The following is a 19,461-nucleotide window of genomic DNA, read 5'->3' on the forward strand; positions in this document are numbered from 1 at the left end:
GATTTAAATTATCAATTCGTTAATTCGTCCAAAAAATATTAAATACTAAAGTGAGATACGATCAATGAATTTATTTTTTTTTTTTTTTTTGATAAACAAAAAGAAATTTACAAGATAATTTTTATGAAACTGTTTTTTTTTGAAGTATGGAATGTTTTTAAAGTAATGTTATTAAGATTGAGAATAGTGGCAACACCGGGCCCAGACTAGAATGTCTTGGCGCGAATAGAGATGTCATTAGGGAAACGTTTGTTAAAAAAAAGTGTTTAGTTCGTTTATAATTGAATTCGAGGCAAATAGAATTTTATTTACGCGAAAGAATGGTAAAAACATACAAGTATATTATTGTGATTGTATTAAAAAACTTTTTATCTAAAAATGTGTCTGTTTAAGTGATAATTTCCTTAACTACATTCCAGATTATCAGTTTCGGATTGATATAATACACTCAGTGTTCGTTTAAAGTGTGATAGAACTTTTGAGCATACGAATGGACATGGTAGATGAAGATTTTGGTAAATTTCTTCAATTTTTTACTTCTTAAACCTTTTTCAAAGTTTTTCTCGATAACTAGTCTTGATTTTAGATCTTTTTTATATAGAATTAGTTTCAAATATAAAGTAAAAATTGAGATTGAGGATAAAATGGATGTTTTTTGGGTTTGAACTTCTTGAAATAGTAGTTTTTCTCTCAAAATTCGAATAAAACTAGTAATCAAAATCTAATTTTCGGCTGAAATATGTTTAAACGAAAGATTCGTAAAGAATCGGTCTATTCGAATAATCAAGTTGTGTGAAAGCTGCCGAGCCATCTTTGGGATATTATTTTGAAATTATTTGCATGCATAAAAAGAAGATTTATAAAAATTAAATCATTTCCTTCACCAAATAATGAACCATTATAATACAAAACGGCCAAAAGACAAATTTTATTTACAATAACTTACCTTTATAGCGCCCAAATTAAATAAACTATCTGAATTTACAAAAATTCTTATACGAAATTGTTTTACAACTTGTAGTTGTTTCGATTTAATAGTAACATTGTGCCAAAGTATGCAATTTTATTTTTATACAGGATAATAAGTAAAATTTGTAATATTACCAAATTTTTTAGTTTGAGGAGACTTCATTGTTTCAAGAGATAAACAGATACCAGAATGAAACTGAATTGTGTAAACAAAATGTTATGAACAAGCTGAAAATAGTTGATAAACCTGGTAGAAGAAGAAAATCTTGGTTAAACAAACTTGAAACAACGGTCCTCGATAAAGGAAAAGCCATAACAAGTTGTTACGTATCATAGTGAGACCATCGTCCATATTAGATATATAAAGTGAGTTGGAAAAGTTTGAGCATTTAAAAAAAATAATTATTTAGTATTTTGAAATATTTTTGTAAGCGATTTGTTGATAAATCTCAAGACGAAACTTTCTAATCATCAACATACACCTACAACAACACGTGCTAGTTGGAATTTCTGGAACCGTTGGCGATATTCATACTGAACACACTGTTTATACTACCACTACACCAAAACTAACAATTACACTGCCTGATGCGCGTTTCAACAACCAAGTCTCTGAAGACGATAACCTGATTATCGAAACAGGCGTTAGACAATGTAATTGTGAGTTTTGGTGTAGTGGTAGTGTAAATAGTGTGTTCACTACGTACTTGTACATAACAATTGTATCAAGGAACGCCACCTAGCAGGAAGCCTTGTGGCTGCAATGGGAAAACTTGTAGAACACGAGACATGATTGAGCGAGGAGAAGTTGAGCATTACGAAGAAGTAACTGTTCTCAATCATCCACCCTACTCTCCTGACCTAGTGCCAGTGATATGCGATCGATAGCGATAGACATTTTTGCGTTTGTGTACAATGGCGATTACTTTGAACGGTTTTGATTCTTTTTTTTTAAACACACCGACTCTAGGCCCCATTTTCATTCAATTATGATAATAAATAAATTTCAGATTTAGTGTTTAGTTTGATTCGATATTGTATATATCTAATCTAAATAAAGAAAAAATTTATAACATGCCACTCCAATAAGCAAAGCCGGTTATAACATGCATATTGTTTTAACGAATAAAGAAATTTTGAGGTTAGTTTTACCCGTTCATTTAGATACATTTTTATTTTTTTAACAAATGGTTCGATTATTTATTTCAGGAACAATTCCAGAAGAATCAAAGGCTGGGAAATCGATACGAGGTAAAGAAGAATAACCTTTATACGAACAGATTTTTGTTTGAAATAACCGAAACGGTTTTAGATGGGACATCATTTACTCAGATGTGACTAGTAGAGTTGATAATGCTTATTCCTAGCTACAGAAACATTTGTTTTTGGTTGCTACCAACATAAAATAATGTTACATAAAGCAGAAATATATAAAAAAAATTTGTCAAGATATGCTAAAGTTACTAGTGGATTGAAGGATAAGACGAAGAAAATTATATAAAAGCAGCGACGTAGAAATGTAGCTGAAGGAAAAACAATAAAATAAATATGCATTTTGGAGGGAAAAAATGACAGTTTATAAGCTGTTAAACCCCTTTGATACCTCATCTTTGTAGACCAGAGCTTCATGAGACCAGAACCCTTCTGTGGTATCAGATATAGAACAATGGAAAATAAGAGGTAGGCAAACACTCTTCTGGTGAACTATAACCAGAGAAGATCTGCTGAATGTATCAAGAACAATCTACGAATGCTATCAGAGGACTGTCGCCTCAACAACCACCTGAAGACGCTAGATTTAGCAGAAAATGCAGATTTTGTTGCACTGGAGATGAAACCTCTATCATATGAAATTGAAGAAGAAGATCTCTGGCAATTGAAACCATCCCACATTCTAGACTCTTTAGAAAGAGTGGAAATTATGGATCAGCTGTAAACACTGGGTTCTCCGGTATCGCAGCAAGAAAGGGGGACTCAATAGATCCTCTGGGTCGCAATGTATAACAAATACAAGATTTTATCAAAAAATGTCCATCCTGTCTTCATATTTTTCCTCAAAACTTCCAAACGACCTTTGTAGGACAACAACTGAGTCTTCATGAATTTGTCGGTGTGCGTTGTTTTCGATTTGCTTCAATATTAAAAAAAAAAAAAAAACTAGTCCGGAAACGATTTGGTCGATCTTCGAGCTAAGTTTTGCTAGAAATTATCGAGCACGTTCGACTTGTGAACCAGAAACAGATATTAGTATACCAAAATGTACTATCCGAAGAATTTGAACCAACGATTCGCTCAAAACAATGTGGGAACGGTCCTATAATCACAAAAAAAATTTTTGTCCGGTGATGATTCAAAATATGAACCGATAATTCGCGCAGTGAATACCAAGACCAAAAAAGCACGTCAAAATTGAAGTAAAGACGATGTTTACCGTTGTTTTTAATAACAAAGACCTTATGCAGTCTGATATTTAAGATTCACCAATCGTACAGTAATTACCTTCAACTTTGAGCTTTTCCGTATTAAAAATACTGCTCGAAATACATCAGTTTGATGACCAAGAGACTGTGGAAACTAATGCGATGAATTCAAGCTTCAGAAAGTAAAAACTCCGCTAGTAATATTTCATTTAATCAAATTAACCATAAATAAAAACACCAATGTGGAGATATGAAAGTAGGTTAGATACTTTCGGGATAAACCTCGTATACCGGTTCGATTGTTGACGAAAATGTTTTTTTATTTCACTAATTCGTTTACTACACATCTTTTTTCGAAATCTAGTTTGAAATTTTATTTTTGAATCTCATTTTATACAGTGCGTTCATAAAGTAACTTGTTAATATTTCGGTTTCAGTTTCGCTGAATGGATTTGTCCAAAGCTTGTTGGTAACACGCGTGGACTAACTTTGTAAAAGGAGAGTAAACATCGAACTGATCCACCACAGCCTTAGAGGCGATACTAAACCTGCCTCCCGTTTACTTTATAGCGAAGAAAAGGGCATTTAGCGACGTCCACAAACGGTGAACTTAGAGTCAGGAATTTCTAGAGCTGATAGAGCTAGAAAGCAGTGACAAACCGCGGATGAAATGTATAGCAATCTTTGATCAATAAAAATCTTCCGCGGGCTCGATATGTTTCCATCTGACGCACAGGAGGTTCGAGGCTAACGCTGGATTGGACATTTGCGGATCAAAATGCAAATGCCTCCCATACCATTAGGAAAATAACTAAGGAAACACTCCAAGTCTAAGACAATCTAAAAGATTCACAACCATATCATGAAGAACTTCATTTGATCACCAGAAACGACAAGAAACTGGTCCGATAGGTCACCTTAAGACGATAGGCATAGTAGAGGACGGCAACGGAGTTGTTTCCGCGAATGTCCTGCCCATTCCACTAGAAGGTTTAAGTACCTCGAATGAGTAATATTGAGACCTGGGAAAGCGGGTTACAAAAACCTCAGGAAAATCTCCTCCTTTAGGAGAAGTCTAGGAAGCAGAACGAGATGTAGAGTCAAAAAACGCAATAATCTCTGGTTTTGGTTATGGAAATCTTCATTTTTCCCCATACAGAGAAAATATCGACACCAACAAAAACTTTACCACGAATCTCTGTTGTTATTTGTAGGATTTGAGTGGGATAAACGAAACCAGAAACATACGTAGCATATTGTACAAGATAATGAAGACGTTCAGAGTCAAAAAAGGCAAAAATCTCTGGTTTTGGTTATGGAAATCTTCATTTTTCCCCATACAGAGAAAATATCGACACCAACAAGACTTTACCACGAATCTCTGTTGTTATTTGTAGGATTTGAGTGGGATAAACGAAACCAGAAACATACGTAGCATATTGTACAAGATAATGAAGACGTTCAGAGTCAAAAAAGGCAAAAATCTCTGGTTTTGGTTATGGAAATCTTCATTTTTCCCCATACAGAGAAAATATCGACACCAACAAGACTTTACCACGAATCTCTGTTGTTATTTGTAGGATTTGAGTGGGATAAACGAAACCAGAAACATACGTAGCATATTGTACAAGATAATGAAGACGTTCAGAGTCAAAAAAGGCAAAAATCTCTGGTTTTGGTTATGGAAATCTTCATTTTTCCCCATACAGAAAAATATCGACACCAACAAGACTTTACCACGAATCTCTGTTGATATTTGTAGGATTTGAGTGGGATAAACGAAACCAGAAACATACGTAGCATATTGTACAAGATGATGAAGACGTTCAGAGTCAAAAAAGGCAAAAATCTCTGGTTTTGGTTATGGAAATCTTCATTTTTCCCCATACAGAAAAAATATCGACACCAACAAGACTTTACCACGAATCTCTGTTGTTATTTGTAGGATTTGAGTGGGATAAACGAAACCAGAAACATACGTAGCATATTGTACAAGATGATGAAGACGTTCAGAGTCAAAAAAGGCAAAAATCTCTGGTTTTGGTTATGGAAATCTTCATTTTTCCCCATACAGAGAAAATATCGACACCAACAAGACTTTACCACGAATCTCTGTTGATATTTGTAGGATTTGAGTGGGATAAACGAAACCAGAAACATACGTAGCATATTGTACAAGATAATGAAGACGTTCAGAGTCAAAAAAGGCAAAAATCTCTGGTTTTGGTTATGGAAATCTTCATTTTTCCCCATACAGAGAAAATATCGACACCAACAAGACTTTACCACGAATCTCTGTTGTTATTTGTAGGATTTGAGTGGGATAAACGAAACCAGAAACATACGTAGCATATTGTACAAGATAATGAAGACGTTCAGAGTCAAAAAAGGCAAAAATCTCTGGATTTGGTTATGGAAATCTTCATTTTTCCCCATACAGAGAAAATATCGACACCAACAAGACTTTACCACGAATCTCTGTTGTTATTTGTAGGATTTGAGTGGGATAAACGAAACCAGAAACATACGTAGCATATTGTACAAGATAATGAAGACGTTCAGAGTCAAAAAAGGCAAAAATCTCTGGATTTGGTTATGGAAATCTTCATTTTTCCCCATACAGAGAAAATATCGACACCAACAAGACTTTACCACGAATCTCTGTTGATATTTGTAGGATTTGAGTGGGATAAACGAAACCAGAAACATACTTAGCATATTGTACAAGATGATGAAGATGTTCAATGTCAAAAAAGGCAAAAATCTCTGGTTTTGGTTATGGAAATCTTTATTTTTCCCCATACAGAGAAAATATCGACGCCAACAAGACTTTACCACGATTTTCTGTTGTTATTGGTAGAATTTGAGTGGGATAAACGAAACCAGAAACATACCTAGCATATTGTACAAGATGATGAAGACGTTCAGAGTCAAAAAAGGTAAAATCTCTGGTTTTGGTTATGGAAATCTTCATTTTTCCCCATACAGAGAAAATATCGACACCAACAAGACTTTACCACGAATCTCTGTTGTTATTTGTAGGATTTGAGTGGGATAAACGAAACCAGAAACATACGTAGCATATTGTACAAGATAATGAAGACGTTCAGAGTCAAAAAAGGCAAAAATCTCTGGTTTTGGTTATGGAAATCTTCATTTTTCCCCATACAGAGAAAATATCGACACCAACAAGACTTTACCACGAATCTCTGTTGTTATTTGTAGGATTTGAGTGGGATAAACGAAACCAGAAACATACGTAGCATATTGTACAAGATAATGAAGACGTTCAGAGTCAAAAAAGGCAAAAATCTCTGGATTTGGTTATGGAAATCTTCATTTTTCCCCATACAGAGAAAATATCGACACCAACAAGACTTTACCACGAATCTCTGTTGTTATTTGTAGGATTTGAGTGGGATAAACGAAACCAGAAACATACGTAGCATATTGTACAAGATAATGAAGACGTTCAGAGTCAAAAAAGGCAAAAATCTCTGGATTTGGTTATGGAAATCTTCATTTTTCCCCATACAGAGAAAATATCGACACCAACAAGACTTTACCACGAATCTCTGTTGATATTTGTAGGATTTGAGTGGGATAAACGAAACCAGAAACATACTTAGCATATTGTACAAGATGATGAAGATGTTCAATGTCAAAAAAGGCAAAAATCTCTGGATTTGGTTATGGAAATCTTCATTTTTCCCCATACAGAGAAAATATCGACGCCAACAAGACTTTACCACGATTTTCTGTTGTTATTGGTAGAATTTGAGTGGGATAAACGAAACCAGAAACATACCTAGCATATTGTACAAGATGATGAAGACGTTCAGAGTCAAAAAAGGTAAAATCTCTGGTTTTGGTTATGGAAATCTTCATTTTTCCCCATACAGAGAAAATATCGACACCAACAAGACTTTACCACGAATCTCTGTTGTTATTTGTAGGATTTGAGTGGGATAAACGAAACCAGAAACATACGTAGCATATTGTACAAGATAATGAAGACGTTCAGAGTCAAAAAAGGCAAAAATCTCTGGTTTTGGTTATGGAAATCTTCATTTTTCCCCATACAGAGAAAATATCGACACCAACAAGACTTTACCACGAATCTCTGTTGTTATTTGTAGGATTTGAGTGGGATAAACGAAACCAGAAACATACGTAGCATATTGTACAAGATAATGAAGACGTTCAGAGTCAAAAAAGGCAAAAATCTCTGGATTTGGTTATGGAAATCTTCATTTTTCCCCATACAGAGAAAATATCGACACCAACAAGACTTTACCACGATTTTCTGTTGTTATTGGTAGAATTTGAGTGGGATAAACGAAACCAGAAACATACCTAGCATATTGTACAAGATGATGAAGACGTTCAGAGTCAAAAAAGGTAAAATCTCTGGTTTTGGTTATGGAAATCTTCATTTTTCCCCATACAGAGAAAATATCGACACCAACAAGACTTTACCACGAATCTCTGTTGTTATTTGTAGGATTTAAGTGGGATAAACGAAACCAGAAACATACGTAGCATATTGTACAAGATAATGAAGACGTTCAGAGTCAAAAAAGGCAAAAATCTCTGGTTTTGGTTATGGAAATCTTCATTTTTCCCCATACAGAGAAAATATCGACACCAACAAGACTTTACCACGAATCTCTGTTGTTATTTGTAGGATTTGAGTGGGATAAACGAAACCAGAAACATACCTAGCATATTGTACAAGATGATGAAGACGTTCAGAGTCAAAAAAGGTAAAATCTCTGGTTTTGGTTATGGAAATCTTCATTTTTCCCCATACAGAGAAAATATCGACACCAACAAGACTTTACCACGAATCTCTGTTGATATTTGTAGGATTTGAGTGGGATAAACGAAACCAGAAACATACTTAGCATATTGTACAAGATGATGAAGATGTTCAATGTCAAAAAAGGCAAAAATCTCTGGTTTTGGTTATGGAAATCTTTATTTTTCCCCATACAGAGAAAATATCGACGCCAACAAGACTTTACCACGATTTTCTGTTGTTATTGGTAGAATTTGAGTGGGATAAACGAAACCAGAAACATACCTAGCATATTGTACAAGATGATGAAGACGTTCAGAGTCAAAAAAGGTAAAATCTCTGGTTTTGGTTATGGAAATCTTCATTTTTCCCCATACAGAGAAAATATCGACACCAACAAGACTTTACCACGAATCTCTGTTGTTATTTGTAGGATTTAAGTGGGATAAACGAAACCAGAAACATACGTAGCATATTGTACAAGATAATGAAGACGTTCAGAGTCAAAAAAGGCAAAAATCTCTGGTTTTGGTTATGGAAATCTTCATTTTTCCCCATACAGAGAAAATATCGACACCAACAAGACTTTACCACGAATCTCTGTTGTTATTTGTAGGATTTGAGTGGGATAAACGAAACCAGAAACATACGTAGCATATTGTACAAGATAATGAAGACGTTCAGAGTCAAAAAAGGCAAAAATCTCTGGTTTTGGTTATGGAAATCTTCATTTTTCCCCATACAGAGAAAATATCGACACCAACAAGACTTTACCACGAATCTCTGTTGTTATTTGTAGGATTTGAGTGGGATAAACGAAACCAGAAACATACGTAGCATATTGTACAAGATAATGAAGACGTTCAAAGTCAAAAAATGCAAAAATCTCTGGTTTTGGTTATGGAAATCTTCATTTTTCCCCATACAGAGAAAATATCGACACCAACAAGACTTTACCACGAATCTCTGTTGTTATTTGTAGGATTTGAGTGGGATAAACGAAACCAGAAACATACGTAGCATATTGTACAAGATAATGAAGACGTTCAGAGTCAAAAAAGGCAAAAATCTCTGGATTTGGTTATGGAAATCTTCATTTTTCCCCATACAGAGAAAATATCGACACCAACAAGACTTTACCACGAATCTCTGTTGATATTTGTAGGATTTGAGTGGGATAAACGAAACCAGAAACATACTTAGCATATTGTACAAGATGATGAAGATGTTCAATGTCAAAAAAGGCAAAAATCTCTGGATTTGGTTATGGAAATCTTCATTTTTCCCCATACAGAGAAAATATCGACGCCAACAAGACTTTACCACGAATCTCTGTTGATATTTGTAGGATTTGAGTGGGATAAACGAAACCAGAAACATACTTAGCATATTGTACAAGATGATGAAGATGTTCAATGTCAAAAAAGGCAAAAATCTCTGGATTTGGTTATGGAAATCTTCATTTTTCCCCATACAGAGAAAATATCGACGCCAACAAGACTTTACCACGATTTTCTGTTGTTATTGGTAGAATTTGAGTGGGATAAACGAAACCAGAAACATACCTAGCATATTGTACAAGATGATGAAGACGTTCAGAGTCAAAAAAGGTAAAATCTCTGGTTTTGGTTATGGAAATCTTCATTTTTCCCCATACAGAGAAAATATCGACACCAACAAGACTTTACCACGAATCTCTGTTGTTATTTGTAGGATTTGAGTGGGATAAACGAAACCAGAAACATACGTAGCATATTGTACAAGATAATGAAGACGTTCAGAGTCAAAAAAGGCAAAAATCTCTGGTTTTGGTTATGGAAATCTTCATTTTTCCCCATACAGAGAAAATATCGACACCAACAAGACTTTACCACGAATCTCTGTTGTTATTTGTAGGATTTGAGTGGGATAAACGAAACCAGAAACATACGTAGCATATTGTACAAGATAATGAAGACGTTCAGAGTCAAAAAAGGCAAAAATCTCTGGATTTGGTTATGGAAATCTTCATTTTTCCCCATACAGAGAAAATATCGACACCAACAAGACTTTACCACGAATCTCTGTTGATATTTGTAGGATTTGAGTGGGATAAACGAAACCAGAAACATACTTAGCATATTGTACAAGATGATGAAGATGTTCAATGTCAAAAAAGGCAAAAATCTCTGGTTTTGGTTATGGAAATCTTTATTTTTCCCCATACAGAGAAAATATCGACGCCAACAAGACTTTACCACGATTTTCTGTTGTTATTGGTAGAATTTGAGTGGGATAAACGAAACCAGAAACATACCTAGCATATTGTACAAGATGATGAAGACGTTCAGAGTCAAAAAAGGTAAAATCTCTGGTTTTGGTTATGGAAATCTTCATTTTTCCCCATACAGAGAAAATATCGACACCAACAAGACTTTACCACGAATCTCTGTTGTTATTTGTAGGATTTAAGTGGGATAAACGAAACCAGAAACATACGTAGCATATTGTACAAGATAATGAAGACGTTCAGAGTCAAAAAAGGCAAAAATCTCTGGTTTTGGTTATGGAAATCTTCATTTTTCCCCATACAGAGAAAATATCGACACCAACAAGACTTTACCACGAATCTCTGTTGTTATTTGTAGGATTTGAGTGGGATAAACGAAACCAGAAACATACGTAGCATATTGTACAAGATAATGAAGACGTTCAGAGTCAAAAAAGGCAAAAATCTCTGGTTTTGGTTATGGAAATCTTCATTTTTCCCCATACAGAGAAAATATCGACACCAACAAGACTTTACCACGAATCTCTGTTGTTATTTGTAGGATTTGAGTGGGATAAACGAAACCAGAAACATACGTAGCATATTGTACAAGATAATGAAGACGTTCAAAGTCAAAAAATGCAAAAATCTCTGGTTTTGGTTATGGAAATCTAATTTTTTTCTTACACAGAGAAAATATCGACGCCAACAAGACTTTACCACGAATCTCTGTTGTTATTTGTAGGATTTAAGTGGGATAAACGAAACCAGAAACATACGTAGCATATTGTACAAGATAATGAAGACGTTCAGAGTCAAAAAAGGCAAAAATCTCTGGTTTTGGTTATGGAAATCTTCATTTTTCCCCATACAGAGAAAATATCGACACCAACAAGACTTTACCACGAATCTCTGTTGATATTTGTAGGATTTGAGTGGGATAAACGAAACCAGAAACATACTTAGCATATTGTACAAGATGATAAAGATGTTCAATGTCAAAAAAGGCAAAAATCTCTGGTTTTGGTTATGGAAATCTTTATTTTTCCCCATACAGAGAAAATATCGACGCCAACAAGACTTTACCACGATTTTCTGTTGTTATTGGTAGAATTTGAGTGGGATAAACGAAACCAGAAACATACCTAGCATATTGTACAAGATGATGAAGACGTTCAGAGTCAAAAAAGGTAAAATCTCTGGTTTTGGTTATGGAAATCTTCATTTTTCCCCATACAGAGAAAATATCGACACCAACAAGACTTTACCACGAATCTCTGTTGATATTTGTAGGATTTGAGTGGGATAAACGAAACCAGAAACATACGTAGCATATTGTACAAGATAATGAAGACGTTCAAAGTCAAAAAATGCAAAAATCTCTGGTTTTGGTTATGGAAATCTAATTTTTTTCTTACACAGAGAAAATATCGACGCCAACAAGACTTTACCACGAATCTCTGTTGTTATTTGTAGGATTTAAGTGGGATAAACGAAACCAGAAACATACGTAGCATATTGTACAAGATAATGAAGACGTTCAAAGTCAAAAAATGCAAAAATCTCTGGTTTTGGTTATGGAAATCTAATTTTTTTCTTACACAGAGAAAATATCGACGCCAACAAGACTTTACCACGAATCTCTGTTGTTATTTGTAGGATTTAAGTGGGATAAACGAAACCAGAAACATACGTAGCATATTGTACAAGATAATGAAGACGTTCAAAGTCAAAAAATGCAAAAATCTCTGGTTTTGGTTATGGAAATCTAATTTTTTTCTTACACAGAGAAAATATCGACGCCAACAAGACTTTACCACGAATCTCTGTTGTTATTTGTAGGATTTGAGTGGGATAAACGAAACCAGAAACATACGTAGCATATTGTACAAGATAATGAAGACGTTCAGAGTCAAAAAAGGCAAAAATCTCTGGTTTTGGTTATGGAAATCTTCATTTTTCCCCATACAGAGAAAATATCGACACCAACAAGACTTTACCACGAATCTCTGTTGTTATTTGTAGGATTTGAGTGGGATAAACGAAACCAGAAACATACGTAGCATATTGTACAAGATAATGAAGACGTTCAGAGTCAAAAAAGGCAAAAATCTCTGGTTTTGGTTATGGAAATCTTCATTTTTCCCCATACAGAGAAAATATCGACACCAACAAGACTTTACCACGAATCTCTGTTGATATTTGTAGGATTTGAGTGGGATAAACGAAACCAGAAACATACTTAGCATATTGTACAAGATGATGAAGATGTTCAATGTCAAAAAAGGCAAAAATCTCTGGTTTTGGTTATGGAAATCTTTATTTTTCCCCATACAGAGAAAATATCGACGCCAACAAGACTTTACCACGATTTTCTGTTGTTATTGGTAGAATTTGAGTGGGATAAACGAAACCAGAAACATACCTAGCATATTGTACAAGATGATGAAGACGTTCAGAGTCAAAAAAGGTAAAATCTCTGGTTTTGGTTATGGAAATCTTCATTTTTCCCCATACAGAGAAAATATCGACACCAACAAGACTTTACCACGAATCTCTGTTGATATTTGTAGGATTTGAGTGGGATAAACGAAACCAGAAACATACGTAGCATATTGTACAAGATAATGAAGACGTTCAAAGTCAAAAAATGCAAAAATCTCTGGTTTTGGTTATGGAAATCTAATTTTTTTCTTACACAGAGAAAATATCGACGCCAACAAGACTTTACCACGAATCTCTGTTGTTATTTGTAGGATTTAAGTGGGATAAACGAAACCAGAAACATACGTAGCATATTGTACAAGATAATGAAGACGTTCAGAGTCAAAAAAGGCAAAAATCTCTGGTTTTGGTTATGGAAATCTTCATTTTTCCCCATACAGAGAAAATATCGACACCAACAAGACTTTACCACGAATCTCTGTTGTTATTTGTAGGATTTAAGTGGGATAAACGAAACCAGAAACATACGTAGCATATTGTACAAGATGATGAAGACATTCAGAGTCAAAAAAGGCAAAAATCTCTGGTTTTGGTTATGGAAATCTTCATTTTTCCCCATACAGAGAAAATATCGACGCCAACAAGACTTTACCACGAATCTCTGTTGTTATTTGTAGGATTTAAGTGGGATAAACGAAACCAGAAACATACGTAGCATATTGTACAAGATGATGAAGACATTCAGAGTCAAAAAGGCAAAAATCTCTGGTTTTGGTTATGGAAATCTAATTTTTTTCTTACACAGAGAAAATATCGACGCCAACAAGACTTTACCACGAATCTCTGTTGTTATTTGTAGGATTTAAGTGGGATAAACGAAACCAGAAACATACGTAGCATATTGTACAAGATGATAAAGACGTTCAGAGCCAAAAATCTCTGGTGTTGGTTATGGAAATCCCCTTTTTTTACTATAAAGAGAAAATATCGATGCCAACAAGACTTTACCACGAATCTCTGTTGTTATTGGTAGGATTTAAATGAACGAAATATATAAAGTATGCAAGATTAATGAAAACCTGAGAATATATACAGTATGTACGACTAAAAGTTTATGAACACACTATATATTCAACAACTTAAAATAAGATTTATTTACAATGTTCTCCGACCGCGAAATAAACAAACACCCAAAATTATTTTTCATCAACTTACCGTCTATCGTATCTGTTATTTCTGGTGGAGGAATTGAAGGTGTTTCGTTGTCTGCTAAATCGGATATTTGATGTCCTATTAGCTTCACATCGTCCGGATGTACGCTCACGCTTCCACCCTATCACAAAAACAACGTAAACACTTTTGAAATATTCGACATCTCGTTAAGGGAACAAAATATCACACCAATAAAAAAAATATCATCGTTGATCTTGTTATTCGTTCTCATCGAATTGTTTTGAAGAATTTTCATGGAATATCGTGTTGAAAAAACTTTTTAGAATCGTAAAACGTACGTTTCGATACCCAACTCGTCATCTTCGGGTATTAAAAGTGAATTTTGTGCAAGTGTAGTAGTACATAGTGTGTTCAAATTAAGTATAAATGTCAAGGAATAATTTTATACTACAAAAACAATCGACCAGATAAAGTTGTAACATATTTTATTAACAAAACAGGTTCACAATAATAAAAGAAAATTAAATAAACTTCATAAATATACGTTTTGTTCGAATTAATTGAAACAAATACATTTTTTTGTGTGTGTGTGTGTTTAATGTGATTGCAACCGCTTCAAACCGGTAATATTTGCTTAAAGGCAGTATGCAGAACTGGTTTTACAGTTTTGTTAGTTCGGTTGTGGCTGTATATACGTATAGGTCGATGGTTATTTGTTCGGAGAATATTTTTCTTACGAAACGTGCTAAAATTAATGTCCGTTAAGCTGTTAACAGTCATTTTTATCAAAGAAATTAAAAGATTTTGTAATCTGATTATAGTCTTGTTAGTTTTTCTCAATTAATTCGAACATTACGAACGAATCTGATTATATCAAGTGGTTTTGACAGATTTTTGATACAAATAACTTCGTATTACATCATTCAATAATTCGTGTGACTGACACACAGATGGCGCTGTCATTGTCAAATCCATATGACGTTTATGAAGTACAAGATGTCAAAAGACTACGTGTCAAATGTCATTAGATTCCGATTAGTCAAAAAAAAAAGTGACTGCCATTTAAGTGGATATATTTTTGTTAGTTTCAAAGCAATTATATAAATATGTCAAACGCAGAATAGGTGCCAATAGGAAGCGCTCAAAGAGACAACAAAAGAAGATATAAGAAATAGATGCGAGTGTTGGAAACTGAAGGATAGACATAACAAAATAATTGAGGCTTTGGACATGGTTTACTGGAGAAGATCGTGAGGTTATCCAGAACCGAGCATACTAATCATCTGTTCTGATACATGTGAAGAAGATGGAGCAGAGAGGTGGCCGAAGGAAGCATTGATGTATCAACCTCAGAATATAGAGTATCAAGAATATAGAAAAAGACGAAGTGTAGCAACCGCAGAATAGAAGAAGACGAAGAGTATCAACCGCAGAATAGAAGAAGACGAAATGTAGCAACAGCAGAATAGAAGAAGACGAAGTGTAGCAACAGCAGAATAGAAGAAGACGAAGTGTAGCAACAGCAGAATAGAAGAAGACGAAGTGTAGCAACAGCAGAATAGAAGAAGACGAAGTGTAGCAACAGCAGAATAGAAGAAGACGAAGTGTAGCAACAGCAGAATAGAAGACGAAGTGTAGCAACAGCAGAATAGAAGAAGACGAAGTGTAGCAACAGCAGAATAGAAGAAGACGAAGTGTAGCAACCGCAGAATAGAAGAAGACGAAGTGTAGCAACCGCAGAATAGAAGAAGACGAAGAGTATCAACCGCAGAATAGAAGAAGACGAAGTGTAGCAACAGCAGAATAGAAGAAGACGAAGTGTAGCAACAGCAGAATAGAAGAAGACGAAGTGTAGCAACAGCAGAATAGAAGAAGACGAAGTGTAGCAACAGCAGAATAGAAGACGAAGTGTAGCAACAGCAGAATAGAAGAAGACGAAGTGTAGCAACCGCAGAATAGAAGAAGACGAAGAGTATCAACCGCAGAATAGAAGAATACGAAGTGTAGCAACAGCAGAATAGAAGAAGACGAAGTGTAGCAACAGCAGAATAGAAGAAGACGAAGTGTAGCAACAGCAGAATAGAAGAAGACGAAGTGTAGCAACCGCAGAATAGAAGAAGACGAAGTGTAGCAACAGCAGAATAGAAGAAGACGAAGTGTAGCAACAGCAGAATAGAAGAAGACGAAGTGTAGCAACAGCAGAATAGAAGAAGACGAAGTGTAGCAACAGCAGAATAGAAGAAGACGAAGTGTAGCAACCGCAGAATAGAAGAAGACGAAGTGTAGCAACCGCAGAATAGAAGAAGACGAAGAGTATCAACCGCAGAATAGAAGAAGACGAAGTGTAGCAACAGCAGAATAGAAGAAGACGAAGTGTAGCAACAGCAGAATAGAAGAAGACGAAGTGTAGCAACAGCAGAATAGAAGAAGACGAAGTGTAGCAACAGCAGAATAGAAGACGAAGTGTAGCAACAGCAGAATAGAAGAAGACGAAGTGTAGCAACCGCAGAATAGAAGAAGACGAAGTGTAGCAACCGCAGAATAGAAGAAGACGAAGAGTATCAACCGCAGAATAGAAGAATACGAAGAGTAGCAACAGTAGAATAGAAGAAGACCTTCAAGAACCTAAAAGGAAGGGATTGAACAGACCACGAAATGCGACTATCCAGGAAAACGACTGGTGGATAAATAGAAAACTGCGGGATGCGGTAAAGGAAGCCGAAAAAAATATTTTTCTTGTGTTATTTTCCAGAAAACTGAATTAAAATGTAAATACGAGAAAATGAAACCAACAAATTCGAGACAAAAAGAGAATAATTAGAAAAAAAAAAGGATTTTTTTGTCATAAATAAAAATTTATTTTACATATGGTGGTGAAATCGGCGTTGGGAATAAAAACCGCTCGGTATATCAAACCGATAATTTAGAAACGTATATTTCAATAAAAAATGTTAAATACAATTTGTAATATATAACAATAAATTAATTATAATTGTTTTGGTTAAAAATAAAATGTTCCTAATCTATTTTTATCATAAACTATTTAAAAACAACAACAAAAAACTTTTTCCAAATTTCAACAAGTTCAATTTTTATTCAACAATCACACAACCCTCATGTCATCACATATTTTTTTTGCAAACTAGTTTTAACTTCCCTATATTGGTAGGAAAAAAAATTGGAAATATCTGGAGTCCCTAAATACATTTAGCGGAATAGGTTATTTATGCGAAGCTTTATGTGTTTAAAAACGTGTTGTACACTATAATTTTTCGACGATTTTCTCAAAAGGGGCTGTTCTGGTCTCGAAATTCGAAAAAATCGATTTTTTTTTGCATTCTTTCAAAGTTTAGATCCTTAAGAATATGTCTTTAAACGGATTTTTAAATATTCGCATTATTTTCGTAGATCCTGTGACGTTTTTCTCGAAATTATTTTTTTTTTAAGTGTTTGAGATGATACCTCAAGTTCTACTACAAATTTCGTGGGAATATATTTTATATATTTCTCTATGGTGTCTGTTTTGGATTTTAAAAAATTTCAATTCGAAAAGGTCAAAAGAAGATTAAGAATTTTTCAAATTCGTTTGTTCCAAATCACTACAAGGGGTGGAATCATGTCAACCGTTTTTTTGTAGCCCCCACTTTTTTTATATCCTTAAAAAGTCGATAAATATATATAAAAAAATGGATAGTAACAATGTTTTTCAAGTTAATTTCAAAAATACCTAAAATTTAGGCTTCTAGATCAAAATACACCCTTAATACGAATCGTACAACTACATCCTGCACTAGTTTTTTAGGGAAAAATCTATCACACTTGATTATATAATCTTCTAGTGAAGCTAAACATTTTTTTTGTCCACTCTAGGTATCTTTACCACATCTTAATTATTTCTATTTCATGCCATCCACTGATGGTATTATTCGTATTGAAATTTTGAAACAAATCGATAGTTTTAAGTTTGAGCTCAAAAACATTCAAAGTATTCAAATTTTGAAATTTCATTTAAAAAAAAAATCAAAAGCTCCATAGATTTTCCGGACAAATATTGAACCCTCCAAAATTCTCAAAAAAAATTATTTAAAATAAAATTGAACTACCAATACACGTAAGGTAAATAGTAAAAGTCTTCGAATTATCTCAAAAATTCCAAATATACGTCAATATTCACAATTACACTGTCTGTACTTTCAAGCCAACCACAGAAACATAAATATATGAGAAGAAAATTAGTGAGTCCAATTTTGAAATTAATACTGTTAATACTAGCTGGTCTTTCGAGCCTTCCATATGTACATAGGTTGATATCCGGCTCGAAGGACCAATTAGAATAATTGTGAGTGTTGATGTAGTGGTAGTAATCATTAAGGATTCCAGATATTTCACATACTGTATCAATCACTGATTTCAACTCGAAGAACTTCCTCCTAGGACGGTATTCATGGTATCATTGTTATTATTTGAATTCATAGTAAATTCCTTAGCCATACACAATTTGTGCGCTTTGCATTTGTCATGATGGTTAACGATCTCCAATCTGAAATTCGAATTTCCTATGGCGAAAGATGTACGTATATCAGGTACTTCGTGACTCCATTTTCTACAATATTTGCAAAACATTATATTTTTATTTTCATCGTATTGCAACCACATATAAAGGTCCATCCAATTGGGTCTGAATTTGCTGTATTTTCTTCCCACTGTAGGCTTGTTTTGTACAAAAGTAGGATCTTGTATAACGGAACATTCTTGGGGTTTAATATCTATCGACTTGGATGTTCTATAATTAACTGTCGATACGTTACTATAGTCTCCAAAATTATGATATTCTTGTTTGGTTTTATTCCATAAATTACTAATACTTCTAGTTGATATATCTTCGATAACAATGGTGGAAGGTACTTTATCCAGTTGATATTCTATTTGTTTAATCGGTGGCGGTTGTTGGAACACTGGCGTTGGTAGAGTTTCAAAGTCGCCTTCTCTCCCCCGAGAATTGATCTGTCAAAAAAGAAGGAAGGATATGTGAATGCCGTTTTGACTGGTTCACAGCATTTTCTGTTTCTTTCGATATTAGCACTATTCCGTAAATACATATCTTGTTCAGAACGTAGGAATAAATTATAATAAACTATTCCACTTGAATCTCACTTTTTTGTAGTTTGTTTGTGAATCGACAATTAAAAAAAAAGTTTTGTATCAGTATTACTTTTTGCTTAATTCATTGAGATTTGTAGCTCTTTCAGACCTAACCTAACCTAACCCCAAAGAAAAAAATAATCTGGAGATAAATCTGATGATATGGGAGACTACTTGAAGAAATATATCTTGTATTATTCATGGTGAAGTAAAATGTCAAGACTTTATTATAATTTATCCTTATTGAAATCAAGTTTATTAAC

The 19,461-nt window shown here is 34.2% G+C and overlaps 1 protein-coding gene and 1 long non-coding RNA gene across 5 annotated transcripts in view; one reads left to right on the forward strand and one right to left on the reverse strand.

The window, feature by feature from the left end:
- LOC130446131 (sex determination protein fruitless) overlaps positions 1-19,461 on the reverse strand; it is a 49,562-nt gene that overhangs the window by 24,122 nt on the left and 5,979 nt on the right. For 3 of the 4 annotated variants that reach the window (XM_056782226.1, XM_056782227.1, XM_056782225.1), the window contains exon 4: positions 14,099-14,216. In XM_056782226.1, coding sequence (XP_056638204.1) covers positions 14,099-14,216 — 118 coding nt within the window. Of the gene's footprint in view, positions 1-14,098; positions 14,217-14,245; positions 19,061-19,461 lie in introns of those variants that run through there. The other variant, XM_056782224.1, reaches the window with a different exon arrangement.
- Positions 236-4,235, forward strand: LOC130446133 (uncharacterized). Its single transcript, XR_008910112.1, has 3 exons — positions 236-515; positions 1,117-1,335; positions 3,827-4,235. It is a non-coding gene; the product is annotated as an uncharacterized LOC130446133 (long non-coding RNA).

Source organism: Diorhabda sublineata, chromosome 6 (assembly GCF_026230105.1).
Source record: "Diorhabda sublineata isolate icDioSubl1.1 chromosome 6, icDioSubl1.1, whole genome shotgun sequence".
Taxonomy (NCBI): domain Eukaryota; kingdom Metazoa; phylum Arthropoda; class Insecta; order Coleoptera; family Chrysomelidae; genus Diorhabda; species Diorhabda sublineata.